Source organism: Mauremys mutica, chromosome 15 (assembly GCF_020497125.1).
Source record: "Mauremys mutica isolate MM-2020 ecotype Southern chromosome 15, ASM2049712v1, whole genome shotgun sequence".
In the NCBI taxonomy this organism is placed as follows: domain Eukaryota; kingdom Metazoa; phylum Chordata; order Testudines; family Geoemydidae; genus Mauremys; species Mauremys mutica.
In genome coordinates, this window is record NC_059086.1 from 5,479,428 (window position 1) to 5,507,042 (window position 27,615).

General features: G+C 62.8%; 1 protein-coding gene across 4 annotated transcripts; it reads right to left on the reverse strand.

Annotated features, from left to right (window-relative positions):
- Positions 1 to 26,030, reverse strand: LOC123349939 (protein jagged-1b-like). Of its 4 annotated transcripts, XM_044988248.1 has the most exons (14): positions 26,025 to 26,030; positions 22,342 to 22,406; positions 15,428 to 15,730; positions 9,860 to 9,923; positions 9,233 to 9,487; positions 8,943 to 9,003; positions 7,903 to 8,033; positions 7,154 to 7,273; positions 6,136 to 6,249; positions 4,964 to 5,077; positions 4,083 to 4,129; positions 3,168 to 3,344; positions 2,557 to 2,659; positions 1 to 2,118 (listed from the first exon to the last, which is right to left on the reverse strand). In XM_044988248.1, exons 3-14 carry the CDS (start codon positions 15,686 to 15,688, stop codon positions 1,805 to 1,807), a joined length of 1,761 nt encoding a protein of 586 aa, XP_044844183.1. In that variant the 5' UTR covers positions 15,689 to 15,730; positions 22,342 to 22,406; positions 26,025 to 26,030; the 3' UTR covers positions 1 to 1,804. The 4 variants fall into 4 exon arrangements, with proteins under 4 accessions (XP_044844183.1, XP_044844181.1, XP_044844180.1 ...); XM_044988246.1 differs by lacking the exons at positions 22,342 to 22,406; positions 26,025 to 26,030 and adding an exon at positions 18,010 to 18,113 and having other exon boundaries at positions 6,154 to 6,249; XM_044988245.1 differs by lacking the exons at positions 22,342 to 22,406; positions 26,025 to 26,030 and adding an exon at positions 18,010 to 18,113.
- Between the last annotated feature and the right edge of the window lie 1,585 nt (positions 26,031 to 27,615).

The following is a 27,615-nucleotide window of genomic DNA, read 5'->3' on the forward strand; positions in this document are numbered from 1 at the left end:
CAAAAAAGCAAAGAGGTCACAAAAACTCTACGAAGGAATCTGTACAGTATCATACAACATAGATACATTCAGCACATGCACACACCTCCCACCAGGGGGTGCTGCAGTACACATCCCCTCCCCCTCAATGCTGGGGGGTGCGCCTTGACTCTGGCACAGAATAATTTATTTTTCCTAATCACAGGTCCAGTAGAAAGGCAAGGGAGGCCGTGTGTGTGTATCTCCAAGGGGTCCCTTAGATAAAGAGCTGATTGAAAAGGGTGGGGGGGTTTCCATGGAAAATGTTGATTTCTGGCAGAAACTCCAAATACTGCAATAGCTTGATTTGGAAATGCTGCTGCGGTGCATCATGGGAGATGTAATTCCGTTGCTACATGCTCCTCTTTACCTCTATGGCCTGGGCTCTCCAACTGGACTATATCTCCCATGATGCAACCATGTGGCCAAGATGAGACGTCATGGTGCATCATGGGAGATGTAGTCCAAGTGCCATAAGCTCTCATTCTCTATTCTCCAGGCTCCCCAGCCAGACTCCATCTCCCATGACACACCATAGCCAGGCGCTCCTCAGATGCAACTGCCTCTCCACCAAGGGACTCTGTGGTGCATCATGGGATATGTAGTTCCCATTGCCTCACGCTCCCATTCTCTGTAGTCCAGGCTGCATGGTTGTACTACCTCTCCTATGATGACCTGGGCCACGGTGCATCATGGGAAATGTATTCCAATCGCAAATCCCAGCCCATAGAGAAGAAAAGCTTGAGGCAACTGAACTACAACTCCCATGAGGCACTGGGGTGCCACTTCTAAATTGAAATATTTTGGTGTCTGGGTGTTTGATTTTTGTGGCATCTTCCCTGGGGAGCAGGTGCTTTTTGAGACAAATTTCCTTTGGTCGAAAACCCAATTTCCTGTAGAGAAAAATGATTTAGATGGAAAATTTCCCTCCAGCCTCAGCTACTCCTTCCCAAATGGGTGGCTTGAAGACAGAGGGGCCTAGCGCAGGACCAATGCACTTCTCAGAACAGAAGCAGATGGGGCTGGGTGATGGGTGGGGGTGGATGGTGGGGCTTGGAGCTCCTGGGAGTGGGCAGATCTGGTCTCTGTTCATGGAGCACAGACACCGGAGTGAGGGCTGAACAGGAGGGATGTGGACACTGGTCCCGCTAGGAACTGGGCTGAGTCCTGCAAACTTGCTTCACGCTGACACTGGGAATGAATTTCAGGGGGAACGGAGCCGGTGCCTCTAGAGGGGAAAGGCCCCGTGTCCCATCCCCCAAGCCAGCCAGTTGCCCACAATATACCAGTTGAGTTTCCCTTGTGCCCATTCCACTTCCACCATGCAGCTCACTGGCCAAGGCCACGCAGCCTGGCAGGGAATCCTCGCCAGCCAGCCTGTTACCTTGCGCTGGAGCAGCTGGCAGGGGAACAGCGCCCACCCCCGGCTGCAGATTGCTGGCAGGCCAGGCTCCTTCGAGGTGTGACCCAGCTACCATGGGCATCTGGTTCCCCTCCCCTGGCGAGCTTCCACCTGTGTGATGAACTGGGGCAGCCTCAACCGGCTGGTCTGAATTACCCCCCCTCCAGGGGGCGCCCCTCTGGGTTTGACCCACACTGGCCTGGTGGGGTGAGGAGAGCGAATGTTCCCCCCTGGCACGGAGGGGCGGTTAAGGTGCTTTAGCAGAGCTGGGGGGAATCAGGGGGCATAAGGGTCCCCAGTGCAGGGCCGAGCCCCACCCCGGTCCCCTTATACCGCAGCATCGGGGGGCAACGTGGGTCCAGCCCGCTCTCCCCCCACGCTGGATCAGAGCTTGGGCTCCAGGCCGGCCGGCACGTTGAGTTCGTTGAGCTTGGCTCTCTCCAGGTTGGAGATGTCCGTCTTGGGGAGGCCGCGGGGCAGGGGGAAGGGCAGCCCCCCCTTGTCCAGGGGCTGGCTGTGGTCCCCCCGGGTGGCATTGTGGATGAGGTGTGGGGCGTTGTTGGCCAGCAGCTCCTGCGGGGGCAGCGCCCGGCCTTTCCGGCGGGTCCACAGCGCCAGGAGGGCGCAGAGCAGGGTGGCCAGGAGGGGCAACAGCGCCAGGGGTAGCAGGGCATAAAGCAGGGTCTGGCCGGCGGCCTCTGCGGGAGGAGAGAGCGGTGAGCAGGGAGTGCCAGGCCCACAGTGCCAACCGCCCCCTGAAAGGTCAGCCCCGGGCCTCTGCCCCATGCTCAACCTTCCTCCCACCCTGAGATAGCTCCTCGATCCACCCCTCCCTGCCACGGCACCAGCTGGGCCCTGTCGTCCCCTCCCCAGCCCCTCCCCCCCCAGCGCCAGCCTGGAGCTCCCTGCCCCTCTGCCTGGCATGGTGCCCGCCCTCCTTCCCCTGCCCTGGGATGTGCCCCTCCCAAGCCCTGGCACCATTCTCAAAATTCCCTGCCCCCTCCCACACGCGAACCTCCCTGCCCCTCTCCCACCTGTCACGAACCAGAGCTGCCCCCTACCTGCCCCCCGCCCCGCGCATCTGTCCCCTTAGTAGCTGCCAATAAGGAGCCCCCGCTTCCCACGCCCGGCCATACCTGCGCAGCCCCCCTCCGGGCAGGAGCACACGTAGCTGCCTGCCCCACCCAGGCATGAAGCCCCTCTGGGGCAGGGGTTCGGGGAGCAGAGATCCAGCCAGACCTAGGGCACAGGGAGAGCAGAGATAGCAGGGCCCAGCACTACCTGGCTGGCACCACACTGCGGGGTGGGGGTGGGCAGGGAGATTGCCAGGCCAGGGGGCCTGTGGTCTGTGCAGCCCCAGTGGGCTGATCCAGTCCCTGCCCCACCCCCGCCGGACTGGATTTGGCCCATTGAAGCCGTACAGCCTCCGTGGGACAGGATCACGGTCCCCAATTTGTAGAAGTGGGAAACAGAGGCACAAAGGCAGGTTGGGGGTGGGAAGTGACTTGCAGAGGGTCATGTGGGGGAACCAGCGGCAGAGCAATAGAACCCAGGAGTCCTGGCTCCCAGCCAACCCCGCCCCCCGCACGTTAACCCACCAGACCCCACTCCCCTCCCAGAGCTGGGAATGGAACCCAGGAGTCCTGGCTCCCAGCCCCTCCCCCCCGCCAGCTCTAACCTCTAGCCTCTCCCTTCCCATCTCTGACATGGCGTCTGCCTCTCCTCACGGCACCCCCGCGGCCCTCACCTCGCAGAAGGGTCCGCTGAGGCCAGGCGGGCAGCTACACGCCACCCCCTGCCCTGGCGTCTCCTGGCAGCGGGCTCCATGCTGGCAGGGGGTGCTGGCACAGCCGCCCAGCTCCGTCTCGCAGGCCGCGCCCGTGTAGCCAGCGGGGCAGGAGCACACGTGCCCGGTACCCACCGCCTGGGGGGGACAGTGGAGAGGGGGGAGGAGGAGCATTGGCATAGCAGAGACCAGCTCCCCATGGCGACGAGACCCCTCAGCGACATGGCGACGGAGCCTCCCAGGCCCCAAGGGGCAACCTGACACGGGCCATTAGGGCAGGAGGGGGCTCAGGGAGGTGGCAACACCCTGACCTCAGGGCTGAGGTGTGGCCAGTTCAGGGCACTGCACATTCACGTTCCCACCCCCCAGCAGCAGGGGGATGGGGCACCATGAGTATCCACAGCAATCAGCCTTTGGAGTCCCCCCAAATCCATCCCCTCCCCCCAATCCATCCCCTCTCCCCCCAGCCTTTCGAGTCCCTCCCCCAATCCATCCCCTCTCCCCCCAGCCTTTGGGGTCCCCCCAAATCCATCCCCTCTCCCCCAAGCCTTTGGGGTCCCCCGTGAGTCCATCCCCTCTCCCCACCAGCCTTTGGGATTGCCCCCATGTCCATTCCCACCCCCCACCAGCCTTTGAGGGCCCCCCAGCATCCATGCCCATCCCTCACCAGTGTTTGGGGGCTCCCCGTGTCTGTCCCCCTCCCCGCAGGGGCTCTGCACATTCTCTGGGGTCCCTCCGTTTCCCTGGCCCAGGCTGCAGTGGGAACGTCGCTGTTCTGCTCTTGGGGTGGGGAGCTAAGGGGGGAGGTGCTGCCTCCAGACTGGGAGGGGAGGGGTGATTCCTGCCGCCGGCGCGTCAGAGGGGGCACACACCCACCTGGCACTGCCCCCCATTGCGGCACCGCCCCTGGCAGCCGTCGTCTCCTGCAGGTGGAGAGGAGCCGGGGGTCATGGAGAGACAAGGCAGCGCTGGGGGGCACCCTGGGGGGCAAGCCGAGCACCCCATCTGCCTTGCAGCCCCAGCTCACCATGGGAAGGGGGATCAGCTGCAAGGCATCATGGGGCCCCGGGACCCACCCCCAGGCATCTGGCAGGGCTCTCGCACTGCATCCCAACCAGGGGCAGGGGGGTGGGGGGGTACGGACCAGCCATCAGCTTTGGGCCCCTACCGGCTAGGGCAGGATTCAAACCGGCGACTCACACGCCCCATCCAATCGCGTGTGAGTGTGTGTTTGTGTTTCCCTAGTGGTGGGATCGATTAGCACCAGCCAGGGGCAACGGCCTGGGGGCTTGGGAATGAGGGGCCTGATTCTCGGTCACGCTCAGGCCATAGCGGGAAGGAGGTGGGAGCAGCCCCCTGGGACTCCCCGGGCCGGTGTGGAGTGGCTGTCATGGCTCTGATCCCACCCCCTGGCGCAGGGGGATGGCTGGGGTGCACGGCGCTGTGGTGGCTATTCCCTGCCGTCCAGGGCCCATAGGGGCTCTTCCAAATGACCCTTGGGCCAGGCAGGACCCAGAATACGGGGAGATCAGAGAGGGGGTAAAGTCCTCTGCACTTCCACCCCCAGCGGGGGGGGGGCACTGGGAATCAGACCCCTCCAAGGCAGCACTTAAGCCCCCCTCCGCCACCCTCCCAGCCACGGCCCGGCCCTGCCCCCTCCTGGCCACCCTCTCCTGGCCACACCTAGGCTGTGCCCCCTCCCACCCCCCAGCCTGGCCCTGCCCCCCACAGCCCCGGCCCGCTGGTCGCTCTCTTACTGGTCTCACAGTTGGGGCCGGCCCAGCCCTCCAGGCAGTCACAGAAGTAGCCCCCGATGAGGTTTTTGCAGCCCCGGGCGTGCACGCAGGGCTCCCGCTCACACTCGTCGGCATCTGTGGTCGCGGGGGGGGGCTGGGGTCAGGGCAGAGCGCGGTCGAGGGGGGCCGGTGGCCCCGCGTGGGATCAGCGTGGGAAGGTGGGGTCAGTGGGAAGGGCCAGACGCGTGTCCGTCCCTCCCCGCCCCGTGCCTGTCCAGCCCTTGGCTCGGGGATTGGGGATCGTGGGCCCTTGTCCTGCTGGGAACCCCCGACTCAGTGGGCATTGGCTTTCAGCCCCCAAGGGCCCGGCGCCCGGCTCAGACTGGCCACCACGAAGTGAGCAGCCCCGTGTGCCCGTCACGCGGCTTGTCTCCCGCCACAGGGCTGCTGTGGCTTCCCCTCCTCCCCCCCCCCACCTCTATGGCCCTGGGCAGGGTCTGAGCTGGAGGGGGGTGCCATGGGGCAGGAGGCTGTGTCAGTCTGTGGGGAGCAGGAGGGGGTGCCATGGGGCAGGGGGCTGTGTCAGCGTGTGGGGAGCAGGAGGGGGTGCCATGGGGCAGGGGGGCTGTGTCAGCGTGTGGGGAGCAGGAGGGGGTGCCATGGGGCAGGGGGCTGTGTCAGCGTGTGGGGAGCAGGAGGGGGGTGCCATGGGGCAGGGGGTTGTGTCAGTCTGTGGGGAGCAGGAGTGGGGTGCCATGGGGCATTGTCAGGGCATGGGGGGCAGGAGGGAGGTGCCATGGGGCATTGTCAGGGCATGGGGGGCAGGAGGGAGGTGCCATGGGGCATTGTCAGGGCATGGGGGGCAGGAGTGGGGTGCCATGGGGCAGTGTCAGGGCATGGGGGGCAGGAGTGGGGTGCCATGGGGCAGTGTCAGGGCATGGGGGGCAGGAGTGGGGTGCCATGGGGCAGTGTCAGGGCATGGGGGGCAGGAGTGGGGTGCCATGGGGCAGTGTCAGGGCATGGGGGACAGGAGGGAGGTGCCATGGGGTGGTGTCAGGGCATGGGGGGCAGGAGTGGGGTGCCATGGGGCAGTGTCAGGGCATGGGGGACAGAAGGGAGGTGCCATGGGGTGGTGTCAGGGCATGGGGGGCAGGAGGGGGTGCCCGAGCTCAGTGCCCCGGGCTCAGCCTCACCCAGCTGGCAGGTTTTACCGGTCCATTGGGGTGGGCAGGTGCAGCTGAACCCATCCGGGAGCGGGTGGCAGGTTCCGCCGTGGGCGCAGGGCTCCGGCAGACACTCGTCCAGCCCTGCCGGGGAGGGAGCGGTTAGGGAGGGCGGGACCCCGGGCACCCCCACAGCAAGTGGGACGGGCTCAGCCGGGCCCATAGGGCCCCTGGGTCGGGCCGGCACCCTCCCTCCAGCCATGGCATCATGCCAAGCGATGCTGCATGTCCGGCTGGGCCGGGGGGCCCCTGAGAGCAAGGCCCGGTCCTGAGGCAGGAGCCTCTTCCCTCCCAAGGCCGGTCAGGGATCCTGCCTCACGGTGCTTTGGGGCAACCTGAGCCTTGGGGGGATCCATCTCCAGTGGGGTCATCCCCGGCCCCCACCCCCTCCTCCACCCCACTCCCACAGCTTCCTCTGCTCCACTCACCCCCAGTCCCTCCCCTGCCCCCCCAGCTGAGCCCATCACGTCCCCCTCTCCCCAGCCACTCGACTCCTCACAGCACCCCAGGACCCCGACAGGACCTCAGCCCTTTTCCCCCAGGGCACCCCCAAATCCCTAGCAGCATCCCCGGCCCCCAGCTCTCCCCCCTGGCCCCCTGAACTCCCCATCTCCCAATAGGACCCCCATGCCCCTTGTCTCCCTCCCCCTGGCCTCCCTACTTCTGTAGCTCCATCCCCCTCCAGGCCTCTTTTCAGCCCCCATCCCCCTCTCCTCTGGTCCCCACCAGGGCCCCCCACCATCCCCCCATTCCCAAGAGGAGCCCAACCCCCAAATCTTTCCCCTGCAGGCTGCCAGCCACTGCTGCTGGGCCCTAGAGCCTTCATCTCAATGGGGCCCCCAGGGACCAGCTCCCCGCACCCCATGGGTGCCCCAAAGCTCACGAGAGCAGCCGTGGGGACAGGTGGAGAAGCCGGGGTCCCCCCCAAGCCATCCCTCTCCACCCCCACCTCATCCCACCCCCTGTCCAGCGCCCGCTGCCCCCTCACCCCTCTCGCAGTCCCGGCCCCGGAAGCCCGCGGGGCACAGGCACTGGTACTCGTCCGGCTCCGCGTTGGTGCAGGTGCCGCCGTTCCGGCAGGGCTGGTGGGAGCCACAGTAGTTCAGGTCTGGGGGGGAGAAGGGCTTGGCTCAGCTCCAACAAAACTCCACTGACCCCAGGGCTGCCCTGCCATCCTGCCAGGGCAGGAGAACCCAGCCAACCTGCCACAGGGGGCGCTGTGGGGAGCGGGGCAGGAGCTGGCTGTGAGGGGAGCTCCCGGCTACTCCAGCCATGGCCTCTCCCAGCAGGGGGCGCTGTGGGGAGCGGGGCAGGAGCTGGCTGTGAGGGGAGCTCCCGGCTACTCCAGCCATGGCCTCTCCCAGCAGGGGGCGCTGTGGGGAGCGGGGCAGGAGCTGGCTGTGGGGGGAGCTCCTGGCTACTCCAGCCATGGCCTCTCCCAGCAGTGGGCGCTGTGGGGAGCAGGGCAGGAGCTGGCTGTGGGAGGAGCTCCTGGGTACTCCAGCCATGGCCTCTCCCAGCAGGGGGCGCTGTGGGGAGCAGGGCAGGAGCTGGCTGTGGGAGGAGCTCCTAGATACTCCAGGCCCAGCCTCTCCCAACAGGGGGCGCTGTGGGGAGCGGGGCAGGAGCTGGCTGTGGGAGGAGCTCCTGGGTACTCCAGCCCCAGCCTCTCCCAGCAGGGGGTGCTGTGGGGCGGGGGCTGTGGGGCGGGACACACCCAGCCACCCAGCTGCTCACCCTTGTCACACAGCAGCCCGCCCCAGTTGGTGTCGCAGTCGCACTTCCAGGGCTCGGTGCAGGTCCCGTGGAGGCAGCCGGGGAAGGGGATGCACTTGTCGCAGTTGGAGCCCGTCCAGCCGTAGTGACACCTGGGCAGACAGACCCAGGGTGGGGAGAGATGGCCGCACATCGGGGGTGGGGGGGGCAGCCTGGCACGGAGCCACCCTCAGCAACAGCCACAGGCGTCTGGTCCTCTGGGGACCCCGGGGACGTCTGCGTGGGGGGAGCGGGGGAGGAGGCTGCCTCTGCTCATGACCAACCCCCTCCCTCCAGCAATCTCCGGCCCTGGGGGTTCCTGGGGTTTGGGACAGGCAGAGCAGGGGGCAGCTGGAGCCCGAAGGGGGCCACAGAGAGTCAGACGATGCCATATGGGGGGTTGTTAGGGAGAGAGCTGGGCAGGGAGATGGGGGTAGCTCCCTGAGTGGAGTCGAGTGGTTAAATGGCAGGGGCTGGGAACCAGGACTCCTGGGTTCTATCCCCAGCTCTGGGAAGGGAGTGGGGTTGAATGGTTAGAGCAGGAGGGCTGGGAGCCAGGACTCTTGGGTTCTATCTCTGTCTCTGCATGGGGTGGGGTGGGTTTGCCTGGGCTGTTTCCCTGCCTTGCAAAGCCCCCAGGCCTTGTCAGCGAAGGAAAACCGCCTGGAGTTCCCTTCCCTGACCTGACGCCAGCACTTCCCCCCTCCTGGGCCCGGCCCAGCCGACCGCCCCGTCCCCAAACGGCAGGAGGCAGCGGGCAGCCCTGGCCGCTGGCACTTCCTCCCATCCTGCCCAGGGGAGAGTCGGCCTGGCAGCAGGGGCAGGCCTGGAGGGGACCTCAGCAGCCTGCCAGGGAACCCACACAAAACAGCCCCCCCACATACCGCTCCACTCTCTCTCCATCCCATCCCTGGGGTCCCCTCCACTTCCCAAGGTGGCTGAGGTAGGAAACCAGCGGGGGAGTGGAAGAGGGTTATGGGGAGGTCTGGGGAAGTGGGCAGGTGGGGGCCCTTTTCACTCACTTGCATTCTCCAGGCTCCTCGCAGAAGCCGTGTAGCTCGTCGCAGCCCTGGTGGCAAATGGCTGCGATAGAAATGATGGGGGTGGGGGGGTTAGGGGCAGGGAATGCCCCCTTCACCTCCCCTTCCCCTGTCTGTGGGCACCATGCCCCCCTCCCTGCCCCCCTCCCATTCTCCTGGGCACCGTGCCCCCCTAAGCACCCTCTTCTGTTCCACCCCTCTCCCATTTTCATGTGTCTCCCATCTCCTGCCCTTCCCCGCGGGCACCGTGCCCCCCCTGCCCTGGCACGTACCCCGAGTGCACTCCTCTCCCGTCCAGCCGTCCAGGCAGACCTTACTGCCGGTGGCGTCGCAGCCGTGGTGGCCGAAGAAGTCGTCGCGGGGCCGGCACAGGCGGTTGCAGGCGGCGCCGTAGTAGTGGGGGGCGCAGCGCACCCGCAGCCGGTACTCCAGTGCTGTGCCCCGCCCGTGGTGCCGGAAATCCTGCCAGCCCTCGCCCGGGTTCAGCATCCCCGACCGTGTCACCCGCTCCACCAGGGACCCCCCGCCTGCCAGAGAGGGGAGCCCGTCACTGCCCTGCCCTGCCTCAGCTGCACCCCTCCCAGGTGGGGAGCTCCAACACAGGCTGGCTCAGAGAGGCAGGGCATGGGACATGGGGCGTTTCCCCTCTAGGGGTGCTGGCTCTGATCTGGCCTCAGGGTGGGGGACTGGCTGGCTCAGGGGGGTGGGGAATGGGATATGGGGCCTTTCTCCTCTAGGGGGCGCTATTTCCAATCTGGCCCCAGGGTTGGGGACTGGCTGGCTCATTGTAGTAGGAAATGGGACATGAGGCATTTCCCCTCTAGAGGGTGCTGGCTTCGATCTGGCCCTAGGACGGGGGGAGGGGGGCAGGGGGAGCTGGCCAACTTGGGGTGCCTCACCTGGGGTTCCAGGGCCGGTGATGTTGTCAGCATCCCAGGCTTCCAGGATCAGTGAGTACGAACGCTGGGGGATCAAAGCACAGGGTTAGAGGGGCCAGGTGTCGCTGACCGACCCCCACCCCCCAACTTGTGACCCGAGTGTTCCAGGGCTGGGGGTGAGACTGACCAGTTCTGCGACCTAATGCCTCCTGTCTCAGGGTCTATGAGCTCTCATGGCTGGTGGGGAGCCTTAACCCCACTGCACAGTTGGGGAAACTGAGGCACACAGAGCTGGCATCCTGACTCCCAGCTCCCCCTGCCCCTCCGGCTCTCACCACTAGACACCACTCATCTCCCAGAGCTGGGGATACAACCCAGGAGTCCTGACTCCCAGCTCCCCCTGCTCTAATCTGCTAGACCCCCACTGTCCCACCCCTGAGCTACGGATAGCACCCAGGAGCTCTGGCTCCCATTTGCTGCAGGGAGGCCACGGCGATGAATTCCTGCCCACTGTGGGAGGAAACTGACGATCGCTGGGCATTTTCAGAGTCCCTTCCGCCAACCTTTTGTTGTATGGCAATTGTCTCCTCTCCTCCTCAGAGGTGGCTGCACTGTTACCGAGGTGCCGTGCCTGCTGTGTGCGGCGTGGGAGCGCAAGGTGCTGCACGAATGGAGGACAGCATGGGAGGCGGCCGATAAACCATAACAGTCCCCAGGGGGTCAGCGTCATCATCCCCATTTCACTGGTGGGGAAACTGAGGCACGGGGGGGCATGACCAAGCTCCCCCGGCAGGCCAGCAGCAGAGCTGGGAGCAGAGCTCTGTTCATTCCAAGTGGGGGGTGGAGGGGTGGGCTAACAGATGGAGGTTGCCAATGCAGGTCTGGCATCAGGGATATGTCTCAAAGGGGCGGATGCTGGAGCTCAGGGTCCTGGCGAGGTCCGTCTTGGCTCTCCCATGCCACGCCCTGGTGTCAGCGCTTGGGCCCAGAGGGGCGGCTTGAAGGTGTTTGGCTGGGGCCCGGGCACTGAGAGGAGATGGGCAAAGAGGAGGGTCCGACTCACCACCCCACACTGGTCTGGAGTCACTCTGGGGGCTTCTACTTGAAGAAATCCCTGGCCGCCTCCTGCAGCTGCTGCTGCCTGCGCCAAAACATTCCTTCTGCCCACGTAATGTTCCAGGCGTGGCCCACGCTGGGGGGCTCCCTGCCCCCACCCCTGCCAATGCCCCCCGGGGCCCAGCGAGGGCGTCAGCCCCAGACGCTGCCTTCTTTAGCTGAACTGACTGAGCTGATTTCCCTTCTCACGGGTGGCTGGGCACTGAGCCGCCACCCCCTTCCCGTGGACACTGCATGTTCCCAGCCCGACACACCCTGCAGCCCCATCTATGCTTACGCTCAGAGCCTGGGGGCGGGGGGGGGGGTCCTCCGTCCCCTTGGGGCTTCTATAACACTTGGGGGAACAACCACACTGGGGACAGAGCTCAGCTGCTGCAAATGCCATTCAACTAAAGGAGACTCCCCATGAGCTGCTAGCAGTATAGGGGCTGTGACATACGGAGCAGCAGGTCTGACTGAACCCAGGAGGAGAGGGCAGTGGTGCATGCGCATGCACACACGGTCTCCCTGGTGTGCCAGATCAGAGCATTGGGTCCATCCAGCCTGGTATTCCCCTCACCCATACTCCAGGGACCCCTGAACCAGTCCCACCGCCCCCCCAACATCCCCTTCTAGTAGCATCCTGGCCCTGTCGCAATCCTGCCTGACTCCCCGCTCAGTGCCTGGTGGGAGGGGGAGCCCTGTGTATGGGGGGGGGGCTGCAGCAGACCCCCCCAGGCTCTTCCCATGCCCAGCAGCCTCGCTCCAGACAGAACTCCCCTGTGGATCCAGCCCAGGGCACTGCTGTGGGACAGCTCACCACACCTGAGGCCCCGGCAGGGGCACTGCTGTGGGGAAGCTCGCCACACATACTCCGCTAGCCTGGCCTATAACAGCTGGTACATCCGCACCCCTGCCGGCTGGCTCGAGGGTGCGGGATGGGTGCAGGGTAAGTGTCTTCCTCGTAATTAGGGAAGTTATTTAATTAAGTTATTTACCTTCTGCTTCCCCCCTGGGTGTGGGCGAGGGACGGGGGCGGGGCCACAGCCCCGCACTTCCCGGGCAGCATCTGACACACAGGCCCCATGGGCTAGGCGTGGACGGGCTCCACTTCCCACTGCTGGCATCTGCCAGAAATCCTGTTCCATGCAGGGCCGGGCCTGCCTGGCGCTGCAGAGGGCCCCGGGCTCCAGCCCCACCCAGGGTCCATCAGCAGCTCTGCCTATGCCCCCCAATCCCGACCTGCAGCCCCCTGCTAGCCCAGCCCCGGGCTCCCCTCCTCCAGGCTCTGCTGATGCCCCTCGGTCGTGATGCAGAGGGGACCCTGCCTCTGGGACCGAGAGGGGAGGTCCGTCTCCCCAGCCCAATGAATCCCTGGCCCCTGCTGAGTCTGCCAGCGGCGCATCCCCCGTTACCCCAGCAGAGACACCCGCTGGGAGCCTTGTCGACTGGCAGAGTCAAGGAGGGGCCCTCGCTCCGGATGAGCCCCACCCCCTCCCCGTGGGGCGTGGGCAGCCTTGGCCTGTGTCACACGCGTGTGCGCCGACATGCGTGTGCTCGCAGGCTGGCCCTGAGCAGGCTGCACCGAGCCGTTACAAAGGGACACTGTCCTACGGTGAGGTAGCTGTTACCGCTATAAAGGCAACCTCCAGCCGGGCACTGGGGGGCGCTGTCCCCCCCTCACCTGGCCGCACCCCATGTTTCAGCACCTCAGCAGGGCGCTAGGGGGCGCTGTGCTTCTAGGCCCCATCTCCAGCCCACGCCCCCATCTCAGCCCGTGAACATCCGTGACTCAGCGCTGGGGCCCGTGGCATGAGGGCGCCGGGCAGCGCCGCCAGCCGGTGGCTCGGGGACGCCTTAAGGGAGGTGGGGGCCCCGCGCTGAGCAGCGGCCATGGCCAAGTAGACGGCGACGAGCTCAAACCCACGCTGGGGGCAGGAACCTGGGGCACAGCTAGGGGCTGGGTGCCGGAAGTGGGATGCAGAGGAGGGTTCTTTGGGGAGGGGGTATAGGGAGCGGGGCAGGAGTTGGCTGTGGGGGGAGCTCCTGGCTACTGCAGCCCCAGCCTCTCCCAGCAGGCGGCGCTGTGGGGGAGCCCCCCGCCTCTCCCTATGGCGGTGGGGAATGGGGAGGGCGCGTGGGTGCTGCGGGAGCCCAGGACCCCTTCCCGTCCCGCTGGGATCAGCGGGCGGCGTTGGATCCCGGCCCTGGGAAAGGTCATGCAGGGCGGGCCGCTGACCCGCTTGAGTCAAAGCCCGCCAAGGCTCCAGGAAGCCCCATGCCACCAGGGCGGGTCACGGGCTCCCAGCGTCCCTCGGCCGGAGGTGCCTGGGCCAAGTGAGTGGGCAGAATGGGCCTCTCTGCATACAGATCAGCTGGGCCCTTTGTGTGCATTCATCTCTGCCCGGCCCTCTGCCCACAGCTCCACCGAGGGCATCTGAAAGAGCCGGGTGGAGATACCAACTCGGGGTCGGGGGGAGTGGGGTCTAGTGGTTAGAACGGGGGGGGGGGGGGGAAGCCAGGACTCCTGGGTTCTATCCTTAGCTCTGAGAGGGGAGTGGGGTCTAGTGGTTAGAACGGGGGAGGGGAGCCAGGACTCCTGGGTTCTATCCTCAGCTCTGAGAGGGGAGTGGGGTCTAGTGGTTAGAATGGAGGGGGTGTGGGAGCTAGGATTCCTGGGTTCTATCCTCAGCTCTGAGAGGGAGTGGGGTCTAGTGGTTAGAGCAGGGGTGGGGGCTGGGAGCCAGGATGCCTGGGTTCTGTTGCCAGGTTTGCAAGTACAAGATGGTGTCAGTGGCCCCCTAGCCCAGTGCAAGGAGGATGCAGAGAGCTGGGGGCACCAGGGGGAGGGTGCTGTGTGTGTGCTCATAGTCTGTTCCTTTGGCAGCTGCCAGTGTCTGGGGGTGGGGGCTGAGGGGAGTCCCAAAGCAAGGATAGCAGGGAACTCCCCCAGCTTCCACAGAGAAGGGGTGAGGGCAGGGAACGCACAAGCACAGAGATCGATCTAGCGCCTGTGATGGGGTCCAGCTCCTCATGGCTCAGGGAATGGGAGCCCTGGGTTCTGAGCCACTGCCCTGCCGTGCCTCAGTTTCCCCTCCTCACTCTTTGTGCATTCAGACTGCGAGCTGTTCAAGGCAGGGACTGTCTCGTGCTCTGTGCCGGGGGCTGCGTGCAACGCCTGATAATGCTGCTCGACGGAAGTGGTTTTGGAATGGAAGCGGGAGAGCGAAGGGCTGAGATGCCCAGGGGGCGGGAGCTGGACGAAGCCCAGGATCAATAAATCACAGAGCAGACTAGGCCACCCGCTAATTCATACAGATGGAGAGAGATTTAGCATCTGCCACAGTCTCCCGGGGGGCCGGGTGAGACGAGAGACCAGACACACCACCCTCCGCAGCTCCACCCCACCCTCTTTCTGGGGGCCTCCTCACACCATTGCCTGAGAGGTGAGCAACATGGCCCCACAGTCCTGATACCCAGCCCTCCCCACCCTAACCACTAGCCCCCACTCCCCTCCCAGAGCAGGGATAGAACCCAAGAGTCCTGGCTCCCAGCCCCCTCACTCTAACCACTAGACCCTGCTCCCCTCTCCACATCTGTTGCTCCCAGCTGGCATGACAGCTCAACAGGCACTTTCTGTGAGCCCTGGTCTGCTTACAGCAAGGATCACTCTCCCAACCCATCCTTGCTCTGAATGGAGCCTCTGGAGGGGACCCCAGGCCTAGGCAAGATGGGTGGATTGGGGCTGGCACGGTGGATGGCCCCGTCCCCAGGGGCTGGTTGTCTGCATCCAGCAGCCTGGATAAACCCCACCCCTTCACACCCAGACCAGATACTCCCACCCCCAGCACACCCAGGCCAGATAAACCCTTCCCCCTTGCACACCCAGGCCAGACAAACCCCACCCCTTCACACCCAGACCAGATAAACCCTTCCCCCTTGCACACCCAGGCCAGACAAACCCCACCCCTTCACACCCCAGCACACCCAGACCAGATAAATCCTTCCCCCTTGCACACCTAGACCAGATAAAGCCCACCCCTTTCACGCCCTTCCCCCTTGCACACCCAGGCCAGGCAAACCCCACCCCTTCACACCCAGACCAGATTACACACACACATCCCCTCCAGCGCACCCAGGCCAGATAAACCCTCCCCCACTGCAAACCCGGGCCAGATAAACCCTTCCCCTTTGCACACCCAGACCAGATAAACCCCACCCCTTCACACCCAGACCAAATACCCCTCAGCACACCCAGACCAGATAAACCCTTCCCCTTTGCACACCCAGAGCAGATAAACCCTTCCCCCTTGCACACCCAGAGCAGATAAACCCTTCCCCCTTGCACACCCACGCCAGATAAAGCCCATCCCTTGCACACCCAGAGCAGATAAACCCTTCCCCCTTGCACACCCAGCTCAGCCCAGAGCTGCTGCTGCCTAGCATGACACCACAGCCCCCCGCCCACCAGCGGAAGAGCTCCGGGGCCATTACCGGCCAGGCGAACTGGAATGGCATGGTGATCCTGCCCGCATGCTCTGCGCCCCTCCTGGGCTTGGCTGTGAACGTGTTGCCCCCCAGCACGGGAGTGGCGCCGGCCCCCAGCACGCAGGGCCCCCCAGGGAGGACACGCAGCTGATACTCCTTCAAGCAGGCCCGGAAGTAAGTCTGACACTGCACCCCAGCGGGACATGGCAGCTGTGTCCCGCCCCGGCAGCAGCGCCCATCCGCCAGCACGCCCCGCTCATTGTGCATCAGCCGGATCTGCAGCTCGAAGGTGCCAGCTGCTTCGGGGACCTGGAAGTGGAGAGGAGCCAGTTACAGTGGGTCAGAGTCCCCCCACACCTCCCCTCCTGCTCACTGTGAGCTCACAACCTCCCAGCTCTGAAAGCCCAGCTCTTCCCATTGTGCTGCAGGCGCGAAGGGAGAATCCCTTGCCAGCTCTGAGCAGTACAGGGCCCATGACACACAGTGGTGCTGATTCCATCCAGCGGGGGGCAGCGGCATGTCCACACCCTTTGCAGTAACAGCAGCAGCCCCTGCTGTCATCCAAGCAGCCCCTGCTGTCATTCATGAGATGCAGGGGAGGGGGGGGGTGTCACGATGATCTCAGGCCCCCAAGCAAGCAGCAGGGAGGGGCGAACTCCTGCCGGGCATCACTACTAGGGATTGAGGCTGAGGGCTGGGAGCTGGACCCAACCCAGGGAATTCAGAGAGACGGCTGCCAAGTTCTCTCCCGGACCTGGCTTCACCCCACAGTTCTGGGGCTTTGCCACAGCTCCATGGGGATGCAGCCACCTCTGGGGCAGAGCGCAGCATCCAGGCAGCATGTAACGCTGGGGAGGAACACCGACGCTGACACCCAGGCAGCTCACGCAGTACCTATGGACCCCGCCACAGGACAGTGAACGCCCGGAGCCAACCCCACAGAGCCCCCCCCTTCCTCAAGGGCTGGGGTGTGGGTCTAGGCATTCTGCACCCACTGCTGCGCCCCTCCAGCTCTGATCCCAGGCAAGCCCCGAGCTGAGTGCGAGGAAAGGGGGGGACAGGGAATATTCCCACCCCACCAGATCGTGCCCTGCCCCAGGGCGCCAGGGCCCCACCACGTCGCCGCCGGAAGGAAAACAACCTCCCGGGGAATAGCAGGGCGTTGCTGGTCTTTTATGAGCCTGCTTTCACCTCTGCTCTGCTTTCCTCGGAGGGAGGGGCACCTGGGCCTTTGACGGAGTCTCAGCAGCTGCTCCCCGGGGTGTCTCCCATCCCCCCCCAGACCCACCTGGCCCCCTGGCAGGTCCCCAGCCTGTGCAGGAGCCGGGTCTCAAACCCTGATCTCCCAGGGAGATTGGCTCAGAGGAAGGAGGGATTGGGACCGGGGACCATTTCTGGCTTTGGGCAGGGAGACGCCAAACCCAAGATCCAGACCCTGGTGGCGCCCCCCTAGCTCAGCCCCCAAGCCCAGCCGGAGGAAACAGGACCCACCGTTAGATGGAGTAGCAGGCCCAAGGCAGCAAATATACAGAGATCCCTCACCCCATGCTAAGGTGCAGCTGCCTCTGGCATGGGGCGCAACTGCTGTTTATTCAGGGATCTCTCACCCAGCACTGAGATGCAGCCACCTCTGGGGTGGGGCGCAGCCCCTGTTTAACAGCACTGGACTGCCTGGAAGATGCCTCCATCCAACTGAGTCCGCAGCGGGAATGGGGGGAAGTCAAATGGAATCACTGACGGTGGATTTAGCCAGCGGGACGCCTGGGGTCACATCTGTGACGGTCACTAAGATCTTGGTTGATCGTCTCGTTCGAAAGCCAGCACCCTCCGGGAGCACGGCACCCTCTAGCGCCCCCGCCCGGCTCCCTGCAGCACCCTGCGGTTCCTCAGCCGCCTCCCATCCAAGCGCTGAGCCAGCCCAGGTGTGGTGGGCGGAGGCCGGCTGGAATGTGCCAGAAGAGCTGCCCCCGCAGGGCTCAGACCCATGGGCAAGCCCCCTGCCCCCCCGCTGCCCCCCCTGCTGCCCCCCCTGCTCCAGGCAGAAACAAGAGTTCAGGGGGCCCCTTTCCCCAGCACCGAACTCCCTTCGGCATCCCGAGGGTGAGGCAAGGCCCAGGTGCCCCACGGAGGGCTGGGCCCACTGGGCAGGATGGGTGTGGACGGACCCAAGGGGAGTCAGACCCATTGGATGGGCTCTCCCCAGCTGGGGTTCCCAGCATTCGCCCTCGTGTCACCTTTAAATCCCACCACCCCAATTTACGCCACACCCCATCTGGGGGGGCACAGGACTGGGGGGGGGAGGAACCTCAGCTGCCCCCGCCTGGAGGCCACCCACTGGGGCGCCCGCCCGGGCCAGCGGCCCCCTTGCTCCTCGCCAATTCCAAGCGCCCCCTGGGCAGGGGGGCGGCCTTCCCAGGGACCCCCGCTGTGCTGTGGGGGGTGTGGGCTCCCCCTGCCAGGGGGATCAGCCCCCCCCCAAGCCAGGGAAGGGCTGCCCCATGGACCCCGGCTTCCGGAGAGTGGCAAGTTCCCAGACAAAGGGCAGCCCCCCGGGGGGGCACTGGGGTTTGGGGGGGGGGAGGACTCACCTGGGGCCGCGTCTGAAGCAAGAGGAGGACGCAGACGACCCAGCAGCTTCCCAGCCTCATTGTCTCTGGCTGGCTGCCTCCCCCGCCACACCTGCCCCTCCGGCCGGCCCCCCCGCCGCCGCCCGCCCCCCCCGGACCGGGGAGTCCCAAGCGCGCTGCTCGCGGGGCATAAAGAAGCCGGAGCCTCCCCAGCCACTGGCTGCCTCCCCAGCCGGGTCCCCGCGGCGCTGAGCGGCTCCCAGCCGGGTGCGTTCGCCGGGAGCCGCCTGACATCATGCAGGATGGGGTGGGGCCAGCCCAGCCCCCGGCCAAGTCATTAAGAACTTTCCCTGCTAATGAAAGGAGGAAGCTGGTTCCCCCCCCCCCACACACACCCACCCGCCCTCGCTGGCAGGAGCGGGCCGGGGCGGGGGGGGGAATCAGGGGTTCTTCGGGAAACTGCAGGATCCACCCCCCCCACACACATCGATCCATCCATCCCCCTATGCATCCATCCATACATGCATTCAACCCCCCTATGCATCCATCCATCCCCCCTACTCGTCCATCCATCGCCCCCCCCCACATATCGGTCCATCCATCCATCCATCCTCCCAACACATCCATCCATCCCCCCACTATGCATCTATCCACCCCCCCCCCACTTATTGGTCCATCGCCCCCCACGCATCAGTCCATCCATCCACCCATCCATCCCCCATATGCATCCATCCATCCCCCCACTACACATCCATCCACCCCCTCATGTATCGGTCCATTGCCCCCCACGCATCGGTCCATTCATCCATTCCCCCTACGCATCCATCCATCCCCCCATGCATCCATCCATCCTCTCCCCCCACGTATCGGTCCATCACCCTCCACGCATCGGTCCATCCGTCCATCCCTCCTACGCATCAGTCCATCCCCCCATATGCAAAGGTCCATCCATCCATCCCCCCAACTATGCATTGGTCCATTCATCCATCCCCCATATGCATCAGTCCATCCCCCCTATGCATTGGTCCATCCATCCCCCCCATACACACTGGTCCATCCATCCCCCCAATACACATCATTCCATCCATCCATCCCCCTTATGTATTGGTCCATCCATCCACCCCCCCATGCATCAGTCTATCCACACACCCCCATATGCATCGGTCCATCTATCCATCAATACACCCCCCCGCCCACACACATCAGTCCATCCTTTCATCACCCGTAGGCATCAGGAGTCTTCTTCACTTCCTGTCCTAAACTGTCATTCAGGGGAAGGGGTGTCAAACAGTTGCCCTCCCCCGCCCTAGAGGTGACTGTTTTAACGCTGGGTGAGCAGTCTTGGTCTAAACAATTACCCCCTTTCAGCCCAAAGAAATTAGGACAATAGGTGTGTGGTTGAAGAATAAATAGCTGCCACATCTCACCCCAGAGGTGGCTGCATCTCAGTGCGGGGTGAGGGATCGCTGTATTGCCACATCGCACTTCAGAGGTGGCTGCATCTCAGTGCTGGGTGAGGGATCTCTCGGTGTCACTGGTTAGGTGCTTTGGGATCCTCCAGGATCACTCGGGCTGTGCACACAGTAAAGTTACTCTGGGAAAGGCAGCCAGGTGTCGCTCCTAAAAGCATGTGGCAAAGCCAGGACAGAGCCACCCTGGGTGACCCTCGCCTGGCCGGCCTGGGAGCTATAGAGCCTGAGAAAAACAGTGTCCTGTCAGTGGTGCCCAGGTGAAGACTCCAGCGCTGCGAGCTTCCCCACAGCAGTGTCCTGCCAGTGCCCAGCTGAGAACTCTGACGCTGTGAGTTTCCCCACGGCAGTGCTCTCTTAGTGGCCAACTGGGGACCCAGGTGCTGTGAACTTCCCCCACAACAGTGCCCCGGCCAGGGAGCATTAACTGCAGCAGCTGGTGCCCCCGGCCAGTAGGATTGTATTCCCAGCCCCTCCCCCGCCCCTACAGCCATCCCCGCCCCCTTCTGCGCCTTCTCAGCCCCTCGGGAAGGATTTCACAGCTCAGCATCTGTCCCCCCATTCACCCCCCCCCCGCCGCCTCACGCAGCCAATTCCCTGACGCATCCCCCAGCGCCCTGCACAGACAGAGCTTTGCTCCTGGCTCCCCCTGCTGGTCATGTGTGGCATGGACCGCGCCGGAGCAGACTCCCCGTGGCTGTCCTAGCAGGGAAAGGCCCCATATCCCATTCCCACCCTACCCCCAGCCAGCCAGTTCCCCCACCCTGGGGCCGGATCAGAGCCGGAGCCCCCTAGTGGGGAAAGGCCTCGTGTCCCATTCCCTGTCCCCCCACCCCGAGTCAGCCAGTCCTCCACCCTTCTAGTAGCATTCCCCAGTCCGAATGCCACTCCCGGCCCCTGATCCCGCTGTTAACGATGTCAGTGACATCGCCATGGAGCTCGTGTCGCTAGGCTCCTGCTGGGTTCCCCTTCCCACCATGCAAGGCCTGGCAGTAGGCCATTACCCCAAATCCCCTGCTTTCGGCCTTGGCCCTGGGCAGTATGGCTGGGATGCCCCAGAATTCACTGAGGCGACCGTGGCGGTGGGCCCCCGTGACACAGAGCCCATGGGTGCCAACTGGCAGCTCAGACCTGACAAACGCGCTATACCCAATACACTGCTTTCACGGTGTGGGGTCTCCGCTGGAAGCCGGTCACTTACCCACGCTCATAGTTAGGGTCCTACCAAATTCACGGCCATGAAAAATGCGTCGTGGACCGTGAAATCTGGCCTTCTGTGTGCTTTTATCCTTCAGATCTGGGTGGCTGGAGGATGGCAGCTGCTGACTGAGGGCCCAGCAATGCAGGCAGCAGGGCAGAAGTAAGGGTGGCAGTACCATACCAGGCCATCCTTACTTCTGCGCTGCCGCTGGCAGAGGCTCTGCCTTCAGAACTGGGCTGCCAGCCAGCAGCCACTGCTCTCCAGCTGCCCAGCTCTGAAGGCAGCGCTGCCTCCAGCAGCAGCACAGAAGTAAGGATAGCAGTACTGCAACCCCGCCTCCAGTAACCTTGCAACCGGCCTCCCCCACCCACAACTCCTTTTTGGATCAGGACCCTACAATTACAACATCATGAGATTTCAGATTGAAATAGCTGAAATCATATAGAATATCAGGGATGGAAGGGACCTCAGGGGGTATCTAGTCCAGGGGTTCTCAAACTGGGGGTCAGGACCCCTCAGGGGGTCACGAGGTTATTACTTGGGGGGTCACGAGCTGTCAACCTCCACCCCAATCCCTGCTTTGCCTCCAGCATTTATAATGGTGTTAAATATATAAAAAAGTGTTTTAATGTATAAGGGGAGGGGGGTCGCACTCAGAGACTTGCTACGTGAAAGGGGTCACCAGTAAAAAAGTTTGAGAGTCACTGATCTAGTCCAACCCCCTGCTCAGAGCAGGACCAATCCCCAACTAAATCATCCTGAAATGTACGATTTTTAAAAATCCTATGACCGTGAAATTGACCAAAATGGACCGTGAATTTGGTAGGGTCCCGCTCATAGTCATTGTGAGATGTGCATGTGGATGATAGTTAAGGAATAATGTAACTGTACAGGAAATTATGCCCTGCGAATGAAAGTGTGTCACCAGGGGATGAGAGGTCTCGGGGAGGGCCCAGTCGAGCGGGAGGGAATTGCACCCCCCCATCGCTGGCTAGCCCGTTACAGAATGTATCGCTCGACTGTCCACCCTTATACCGGCCCAGAAAAGTCAACGGAAAACCATCAGAGACAGACTACGAACATGGCAACCGCTTGGAAGTGAAAAGGGAGGAAAGGACAGGGAGGGGATCACCCCGGCTGTGACTAAAGATAAAAGAGACCAGGTCGGGAGAGGGAATATCTTTTACTGGCCCAGCCTCTGGTGGCGAGAGAGAGAGACCAGCTTCCGTGCTTTTCTCCAGGGTTGGGAAAAGGGGCTCGGGGTGGCACAGCCGAATAACAGGCAGAACCGATTGTTTAGTGTAAGAAGTGTTGCAAGGGACCATGCCAGGGGAAGGAGGCAGCGAACACCTCAGCAATCGTAGGACAAAGGGGGTTAGTGGGTTACCAACTGTTATGAGCCACAGACCCAGTCCATGATTTTTGGTGTCCAAAAAGCTGGTGCAATCAAAGAGATTCCCCCCCCCCCCCACCTTGCCTCTCTAATACCCTGGGACCAACCCGGCAGACAATAAAGACGAGAGACTGATCCGGTACAGTGCAGGGCGGAGGGACCTGAAAGACGGGGTCCTGGCTCCCGGGGGCCAGCAAACGCTGCGAAAGGCTGAACGTTGGGGTGAGAATTGGGGGTGACTTGAGGCGCTGGGAAAGGGAACTAGCGGCTAAGTGTCGGCCCTAGCTCACCTTTCGCGCATTGGCTTTGTAGCTCACCGTTTGGTCCCGTCGCTCCCCGGTGTTCCTGGCGGGATCTGACCGCAAGCACCGAGCGTGATGCAGGAGCGGTGGGCTAGGGGGGCACAGGTGTACTGGGGAACACGGCTCCTTTGGGGCCAGGAGCTGGGGTTTCTGTGGGGATCAGGGGGCTGGGTACCCCAGGAGGATGCTTGGAAGGGATTCAGGGGCTGAGAAGGGCACCTACAGGGCAAAGGCAGGGCTGGTGGAGCCCCCTAACAGGCCGGGTCTCAAACAGCAATTTGTCAGCGCATAGGGCTGGACCAACGCTCCCATCAACGCGTTTGTCTCTCTAAGGAAAGGCTGCCCTTGGGGTTCAGCTGCTGGAGGGATGCCGGATGCCTGGGATGTAGGTCCAGCTCTGCCGGTGCCCGTGGGTGAGTCATGTCCCCACTCGGTGCCTCGGTTTCCCCCTCCCACCCTTTGCCTGCCAACGCTCCTTGGGGGCAGGGACGGTCTCTCATTCTGTTGGTTGACGTTGCTATAACACAAATTATTTATTATTGATGGTAAATCAAGGGGCAGACGGGGCCGGAGCGGCAAACTTTGAACCATTGCCCCTGTGGGGCTGAGACCGAAGCCTGGCTTTGAGGCAGCTTCTCCTTACATGCGTCTGGGTAAGAGAGTTCAGGCTCCGTGGCCCCTTCAGGATGGCTTGTGGCAGGCGACACCAGGGAGACCCAGCAAACTCGTGACGTGGGGGAACCGTCAGACTCCGCCCCTCCCCACTGGATCCGGATGGGAACCAGATCGGACGTCAGTTTCGCCAGCACGAAATGGACTTGGAAAGAAATGTCCTTTCCCCAGAGCAAGGGGGCGCGTTCTCAAGGGAGCTTCGTCTTCCCTGCAGCGGGGTCCCCCCGATCTCCCCCTTATTTTAACTGCTGCATCCCTCTCCCCACACACAGCCCCCCCGGCGCAGCCAGTTTATTTAGTGGCAATGTAAACAGAAACCCTTGGCCCCCCCTTCCCCAGCCCAACAGCCGGATAAAGCCTCTTTGTGTTTGCCAACCCCGGGGCGGGGGGCTGTGTCCCATGGGTGGGAGCGGGCCCAAACGGACAGGAGGAGAGAAGAGAAAAGAACAGCCAAGGTCACGGCTTTCCCAAGAGGCCGGGGCACGCAGGGCTGAGCAAACTGAAAAGGGCTCATTGCTGGCAAGCCGGGCCGGCTGTGCGGGGTTAACTCTTGCCTCGCGGGAAGCCTGCCTGGGTGAGCTGGGTGGGGATGGGGCCCTGCTGCGATCAGTGCTACACAGACGTGGCCACAGCTCTGGGGAGGGGCTCTCGCTGCCAAAGGACGCAGAGGAGACGGCCGTGCTCCTAGCCAACCTCTGCCCCGATCCCCCCAGGACCACCCCCCATGCTCGGCTAGGAATCCAGCCGCTGAAATGATCCACGCTGCCTGCTGAGCCATCTACATTAGTGTCAGAGCCAGAGCCAGATCCCAGGCCGGCCTTCGCTCTAACCGCTAGGCCCCACTCACCTCCCAGACCTGGGCTGGGAGTCCCGACTCCCAGTGCCCCCAGCTCTGTCCCCCGGACACGCTGCCTCCCTGCTGTATGATGGAGCGGGTCGTTTTCAGCTCAAATTCCCCTGGGACAGCCGCAGCCTGCCACCCCCTCCAGCACCAGCACCGCCTTCGCCTTCTGCATCAGCGGCCTGCCCAGGGCTGCCCGTGCCTTGGGCGTGGCCTCTCCCCTCCCTGGTATTGTGATGCTGGATTCAGTTACTGCCCCCTGCCAGGGCACCTTGGTATGAGCACGGGCTGTTAAAATGCATCAGGCGCTGCCTTTAAATCTCTTACTGGCCTCCAGCCATCCTCCTTACCAGTCCTGCGCCGTGCCCTGCACTTACTTGGGCACATGCATGGCAGAGCAGCAAGGCAGTGAGAGTGAATGGTTAGAGGGGGGCCATGCGTCTACACCCAGCTCCATGAGGGGAGTGGTGTCTAGTGGTTACAGCGGGGGAGCTGGGAATCAGGGTTTCTGGGTTCTATTCCTCACTCTGCTGGGTGACCTTGGACAAGTCGCCTACAGTCTTAGTGCCTCAGTTTCCCTATCTTTATAATGGAGGCTGCTGACGTTGACCCATTTTGCTCTGAGGCTCAGTCAGTTAATGTTCACCAAGGGCTCCAAGTCCTCATCTGAAAGGAGCTAGAGCAGGCCAAACAGTCTGACTCTGCTTTCCCTTGGAAAAGGGTAGATGTGGAGTCACGCCCATTAACCTTGGTGTAAATGGGAGGAGAACCTGGCCCAGAGGATTGACCACGGCTGTAACATTAGCATGAGATCAGGATCAGTGTGTTGTTATTAGGATTATTTGTGTTGGTGCATATGGGACTCAACAGAGCTCGGAGATGGAACCCCGATGTGCCAGGTGCTGCACAGACACACAGCGACTGAGATTGGGGTCCCGTCAGGCCGGGCGCCACCCAGATACACAGCGACCGAGATCGGGGTCCCGTTGGGCCAGGCGCCGCCCAGACACACAGCGACCGAGATCGGGGTCCTGTCGGGCCGGGCGCCGCCCAGATACACAGCGACCGGGATCGGGGCCCCGTTGAAGCCCTGAGCGGAGCCCACTGGGGTTCCTAGGGCTCAAAGACCCATCCTGGGCACTGCAAGGCACAAGGGAGCAGAGCCCCAAGGCTCCCAGGGCCAGTGCTCAGATACCCCCATGCTGCCCTACTCTGCCAGGACCAATCCCACTCTCTCCCAGCAGGGGGCACTCTGGGAAGCAGGACAGGCGCTGGCTGTAGGAGGGAGCTCCCGGCTACTCCACTCCCAGCCTCTCCCAGCAGGGGGCGCTGTGGGGAGTGCACAGGAGCTGGTGGGGGGGAGGGGCACCCGGCTACTCCTGCCCCGGCCTCTCCCAGCAGGGGGCGCTGTGGGGAGCGGGGCAGGAGCTGGCGGGGTGGGGTGCGGCTACTCCAGCCCCAGTCTCTCCCAGCAGGGGGCGCTGTGGGGAGCGGGGCAGGAGCTGGCTGTGGGGGGTGCTCCTGGCTACTCCACTCCCAGCCTCTCCCAGCAGGGGGCACTGTGGGGAGCAGGGGCAGGAGCTGGACACTGAGCCTTACCCTTTGCATGCCAGGGATGAAGGCTTTTATGGCTGGGATTCCTGTGGGGGCTCTTTCCCACTTTGGCCAGCAGGGGGCGGTGCACTCCAGCATATGACAAGAGCCTCCCAGAGAAGCGATGGTTGTAAACCAGGTACCTGTCTCTGGGGTGCTCTAGTCTGCGCTCCAAGGCCCACCTTGCCGGGGCAGGGCCGAATGGCGCCTGACAGAGGAGTTCTGAGTCAGGGCCGTAAGGGGAGGGAAAGAGAATATAGAGGCTAAATGATGTTTAATCTCCATCAGTTACAGTCAAGCAGAACGCACGCAAAGCCGAGCCAGTTGTTTTAGCCGGAACCGCTACTTACGTTTGCCCCGTAACCCAGCGGCTCCAATCTTCCCAGACGACCGTCTCCCTTTCAGGAGTCTGATCCGTCTGGCGTCCCCCCGCGTTTCACCACTAAAATCAGACCTAACAATACAAAAGCGTCACTGCCACCCGAGTACGGACCAGTCGCCGACTTTCTCATTTTTACCATCTAATTATAAAAGAAATCAGTTGGAATATAAATCTCGTACTTACATTTCAGTGTCTAGTACGCAGAGTGGTGTAAACCAGTCATTGGCTGTGTGACGAAGTGGGGGGTTCTCCCTGGTTATGTTGCATGTCAGCCTAGGTGAGTCTTACTGTTTTGCATGACTGCTGAGTGTGCCTCAGTTTCCCTGTGTATTGCTCCAATGCCTAGGTGGTGGGAATAAGGGGGTGTGACTCTTGCGGGGGCTGCTCCAGCTGCCTGCACGGATGCTCTGGCCGCCCCTTAGTAACCTGAGACCCAGAAGGGGGTGTGACCAGGTGACTCTTGGTCCGGGAAGTGAGACAAAGACCAGAGGAGGAGCAATGGGCCGGGCAGGGGCCAGGCAGCTGGAAGCAGATCAGTCTTGGCTGGCTTGGGGCACAAAGGGAGGGCCAGAGCGCTGGCCTTCGGCTTCCCTCCCCCCAAAGATGGACTTGGCTGAAAGTCACCGATTTCTGTGCTAACAACCTCTGTCCTACGCTGTGTTCCTGTCAGCTAATAAACCTTCTGTTTTACCGGCTGGCTGAGAGTCACGTCTGACTGCAGAGTTGGGGTGCAGGGCCCTCTGGCTTCCCCAGGAGCCCTGCCCGGGCGGACTCGGTGTGGAAGCGGATGCTGAATGCTCCGAGGTCAGAGCTGTGTAAGCCTCTTGCCCTGGAGACAGTCTGCTCAGAGAGAGGAGGGTCCCCCAGAGTCCGGACTGGCTTCGTATGGAGTCGTTCCAGAGCACTGACCCGGTGACTGTATGGAATTGTAGTTTGTACTGGCTTTGCTAGCGCAGTTTACGTAGCCTGTTGTAAAAGGGGTCGCTTGCTTAAGGAGTGGGTGGATCGGCTTATGTGGCCTGCATCTTGCAGGAGGTCAGACTAGATGATCATAATGGTCCCTTCTGATCTTGAATTCTATGATTCTATGAAACATCCAGATGAGATGATGCGACCGCTGGAAGGCCTCTGTGTGCCCCCAGGGCTCCGTGTGCCCCTGGCTGAGAACCACTGCCGGAAACTGTTCTCTGCTGCGTAGGAACTCCCCTTATCTTAATTAAACTCACTTGATCGGCACCACTTTACATTGACGAAAGCGTCTCACGCTCTCCGTTTTCAGCCTCCGTAAGCCTTCTTGTGCAATCCTTGTTTACTGTTCTGAGCCCAGCCTAAATGAAGACAGATCTGCCTGGGCCCGATGGGTTGGCTTCTCTACAAGAACAATTCTCCTTTGACTGCTTTGCAGCCGACATCCATCTGCTCGCTGACGATTTCAATATTCCTGTCTCTGCCTTCAGCCGCTGTCCGGGTTTTGTGTTTTACAGGCCACACAATTTCCTTACTTTTGCTACAACTTGATTTCACCTGGTTTCTGAAGCCTTTTGCTCTTTAATGGCAGAGCCGAGGTGGGGGAGGTAACATCTTGTATTGACCAACTTCCACCGGTGAGAGAGAGCAGCTTTGGCACTCCCCAGAGCTCTTCCTCTGGTCTGGGGACAGCAGGCAGAGGGTCATAGCTAAATACAAGGTGGGACAGATTGTTTAGCATAAGTAGTTAATACGAGGAACCATTCAAGGGAAGGTTTCAGGGTAGCAGCCGTGTTAGTCTGTATTG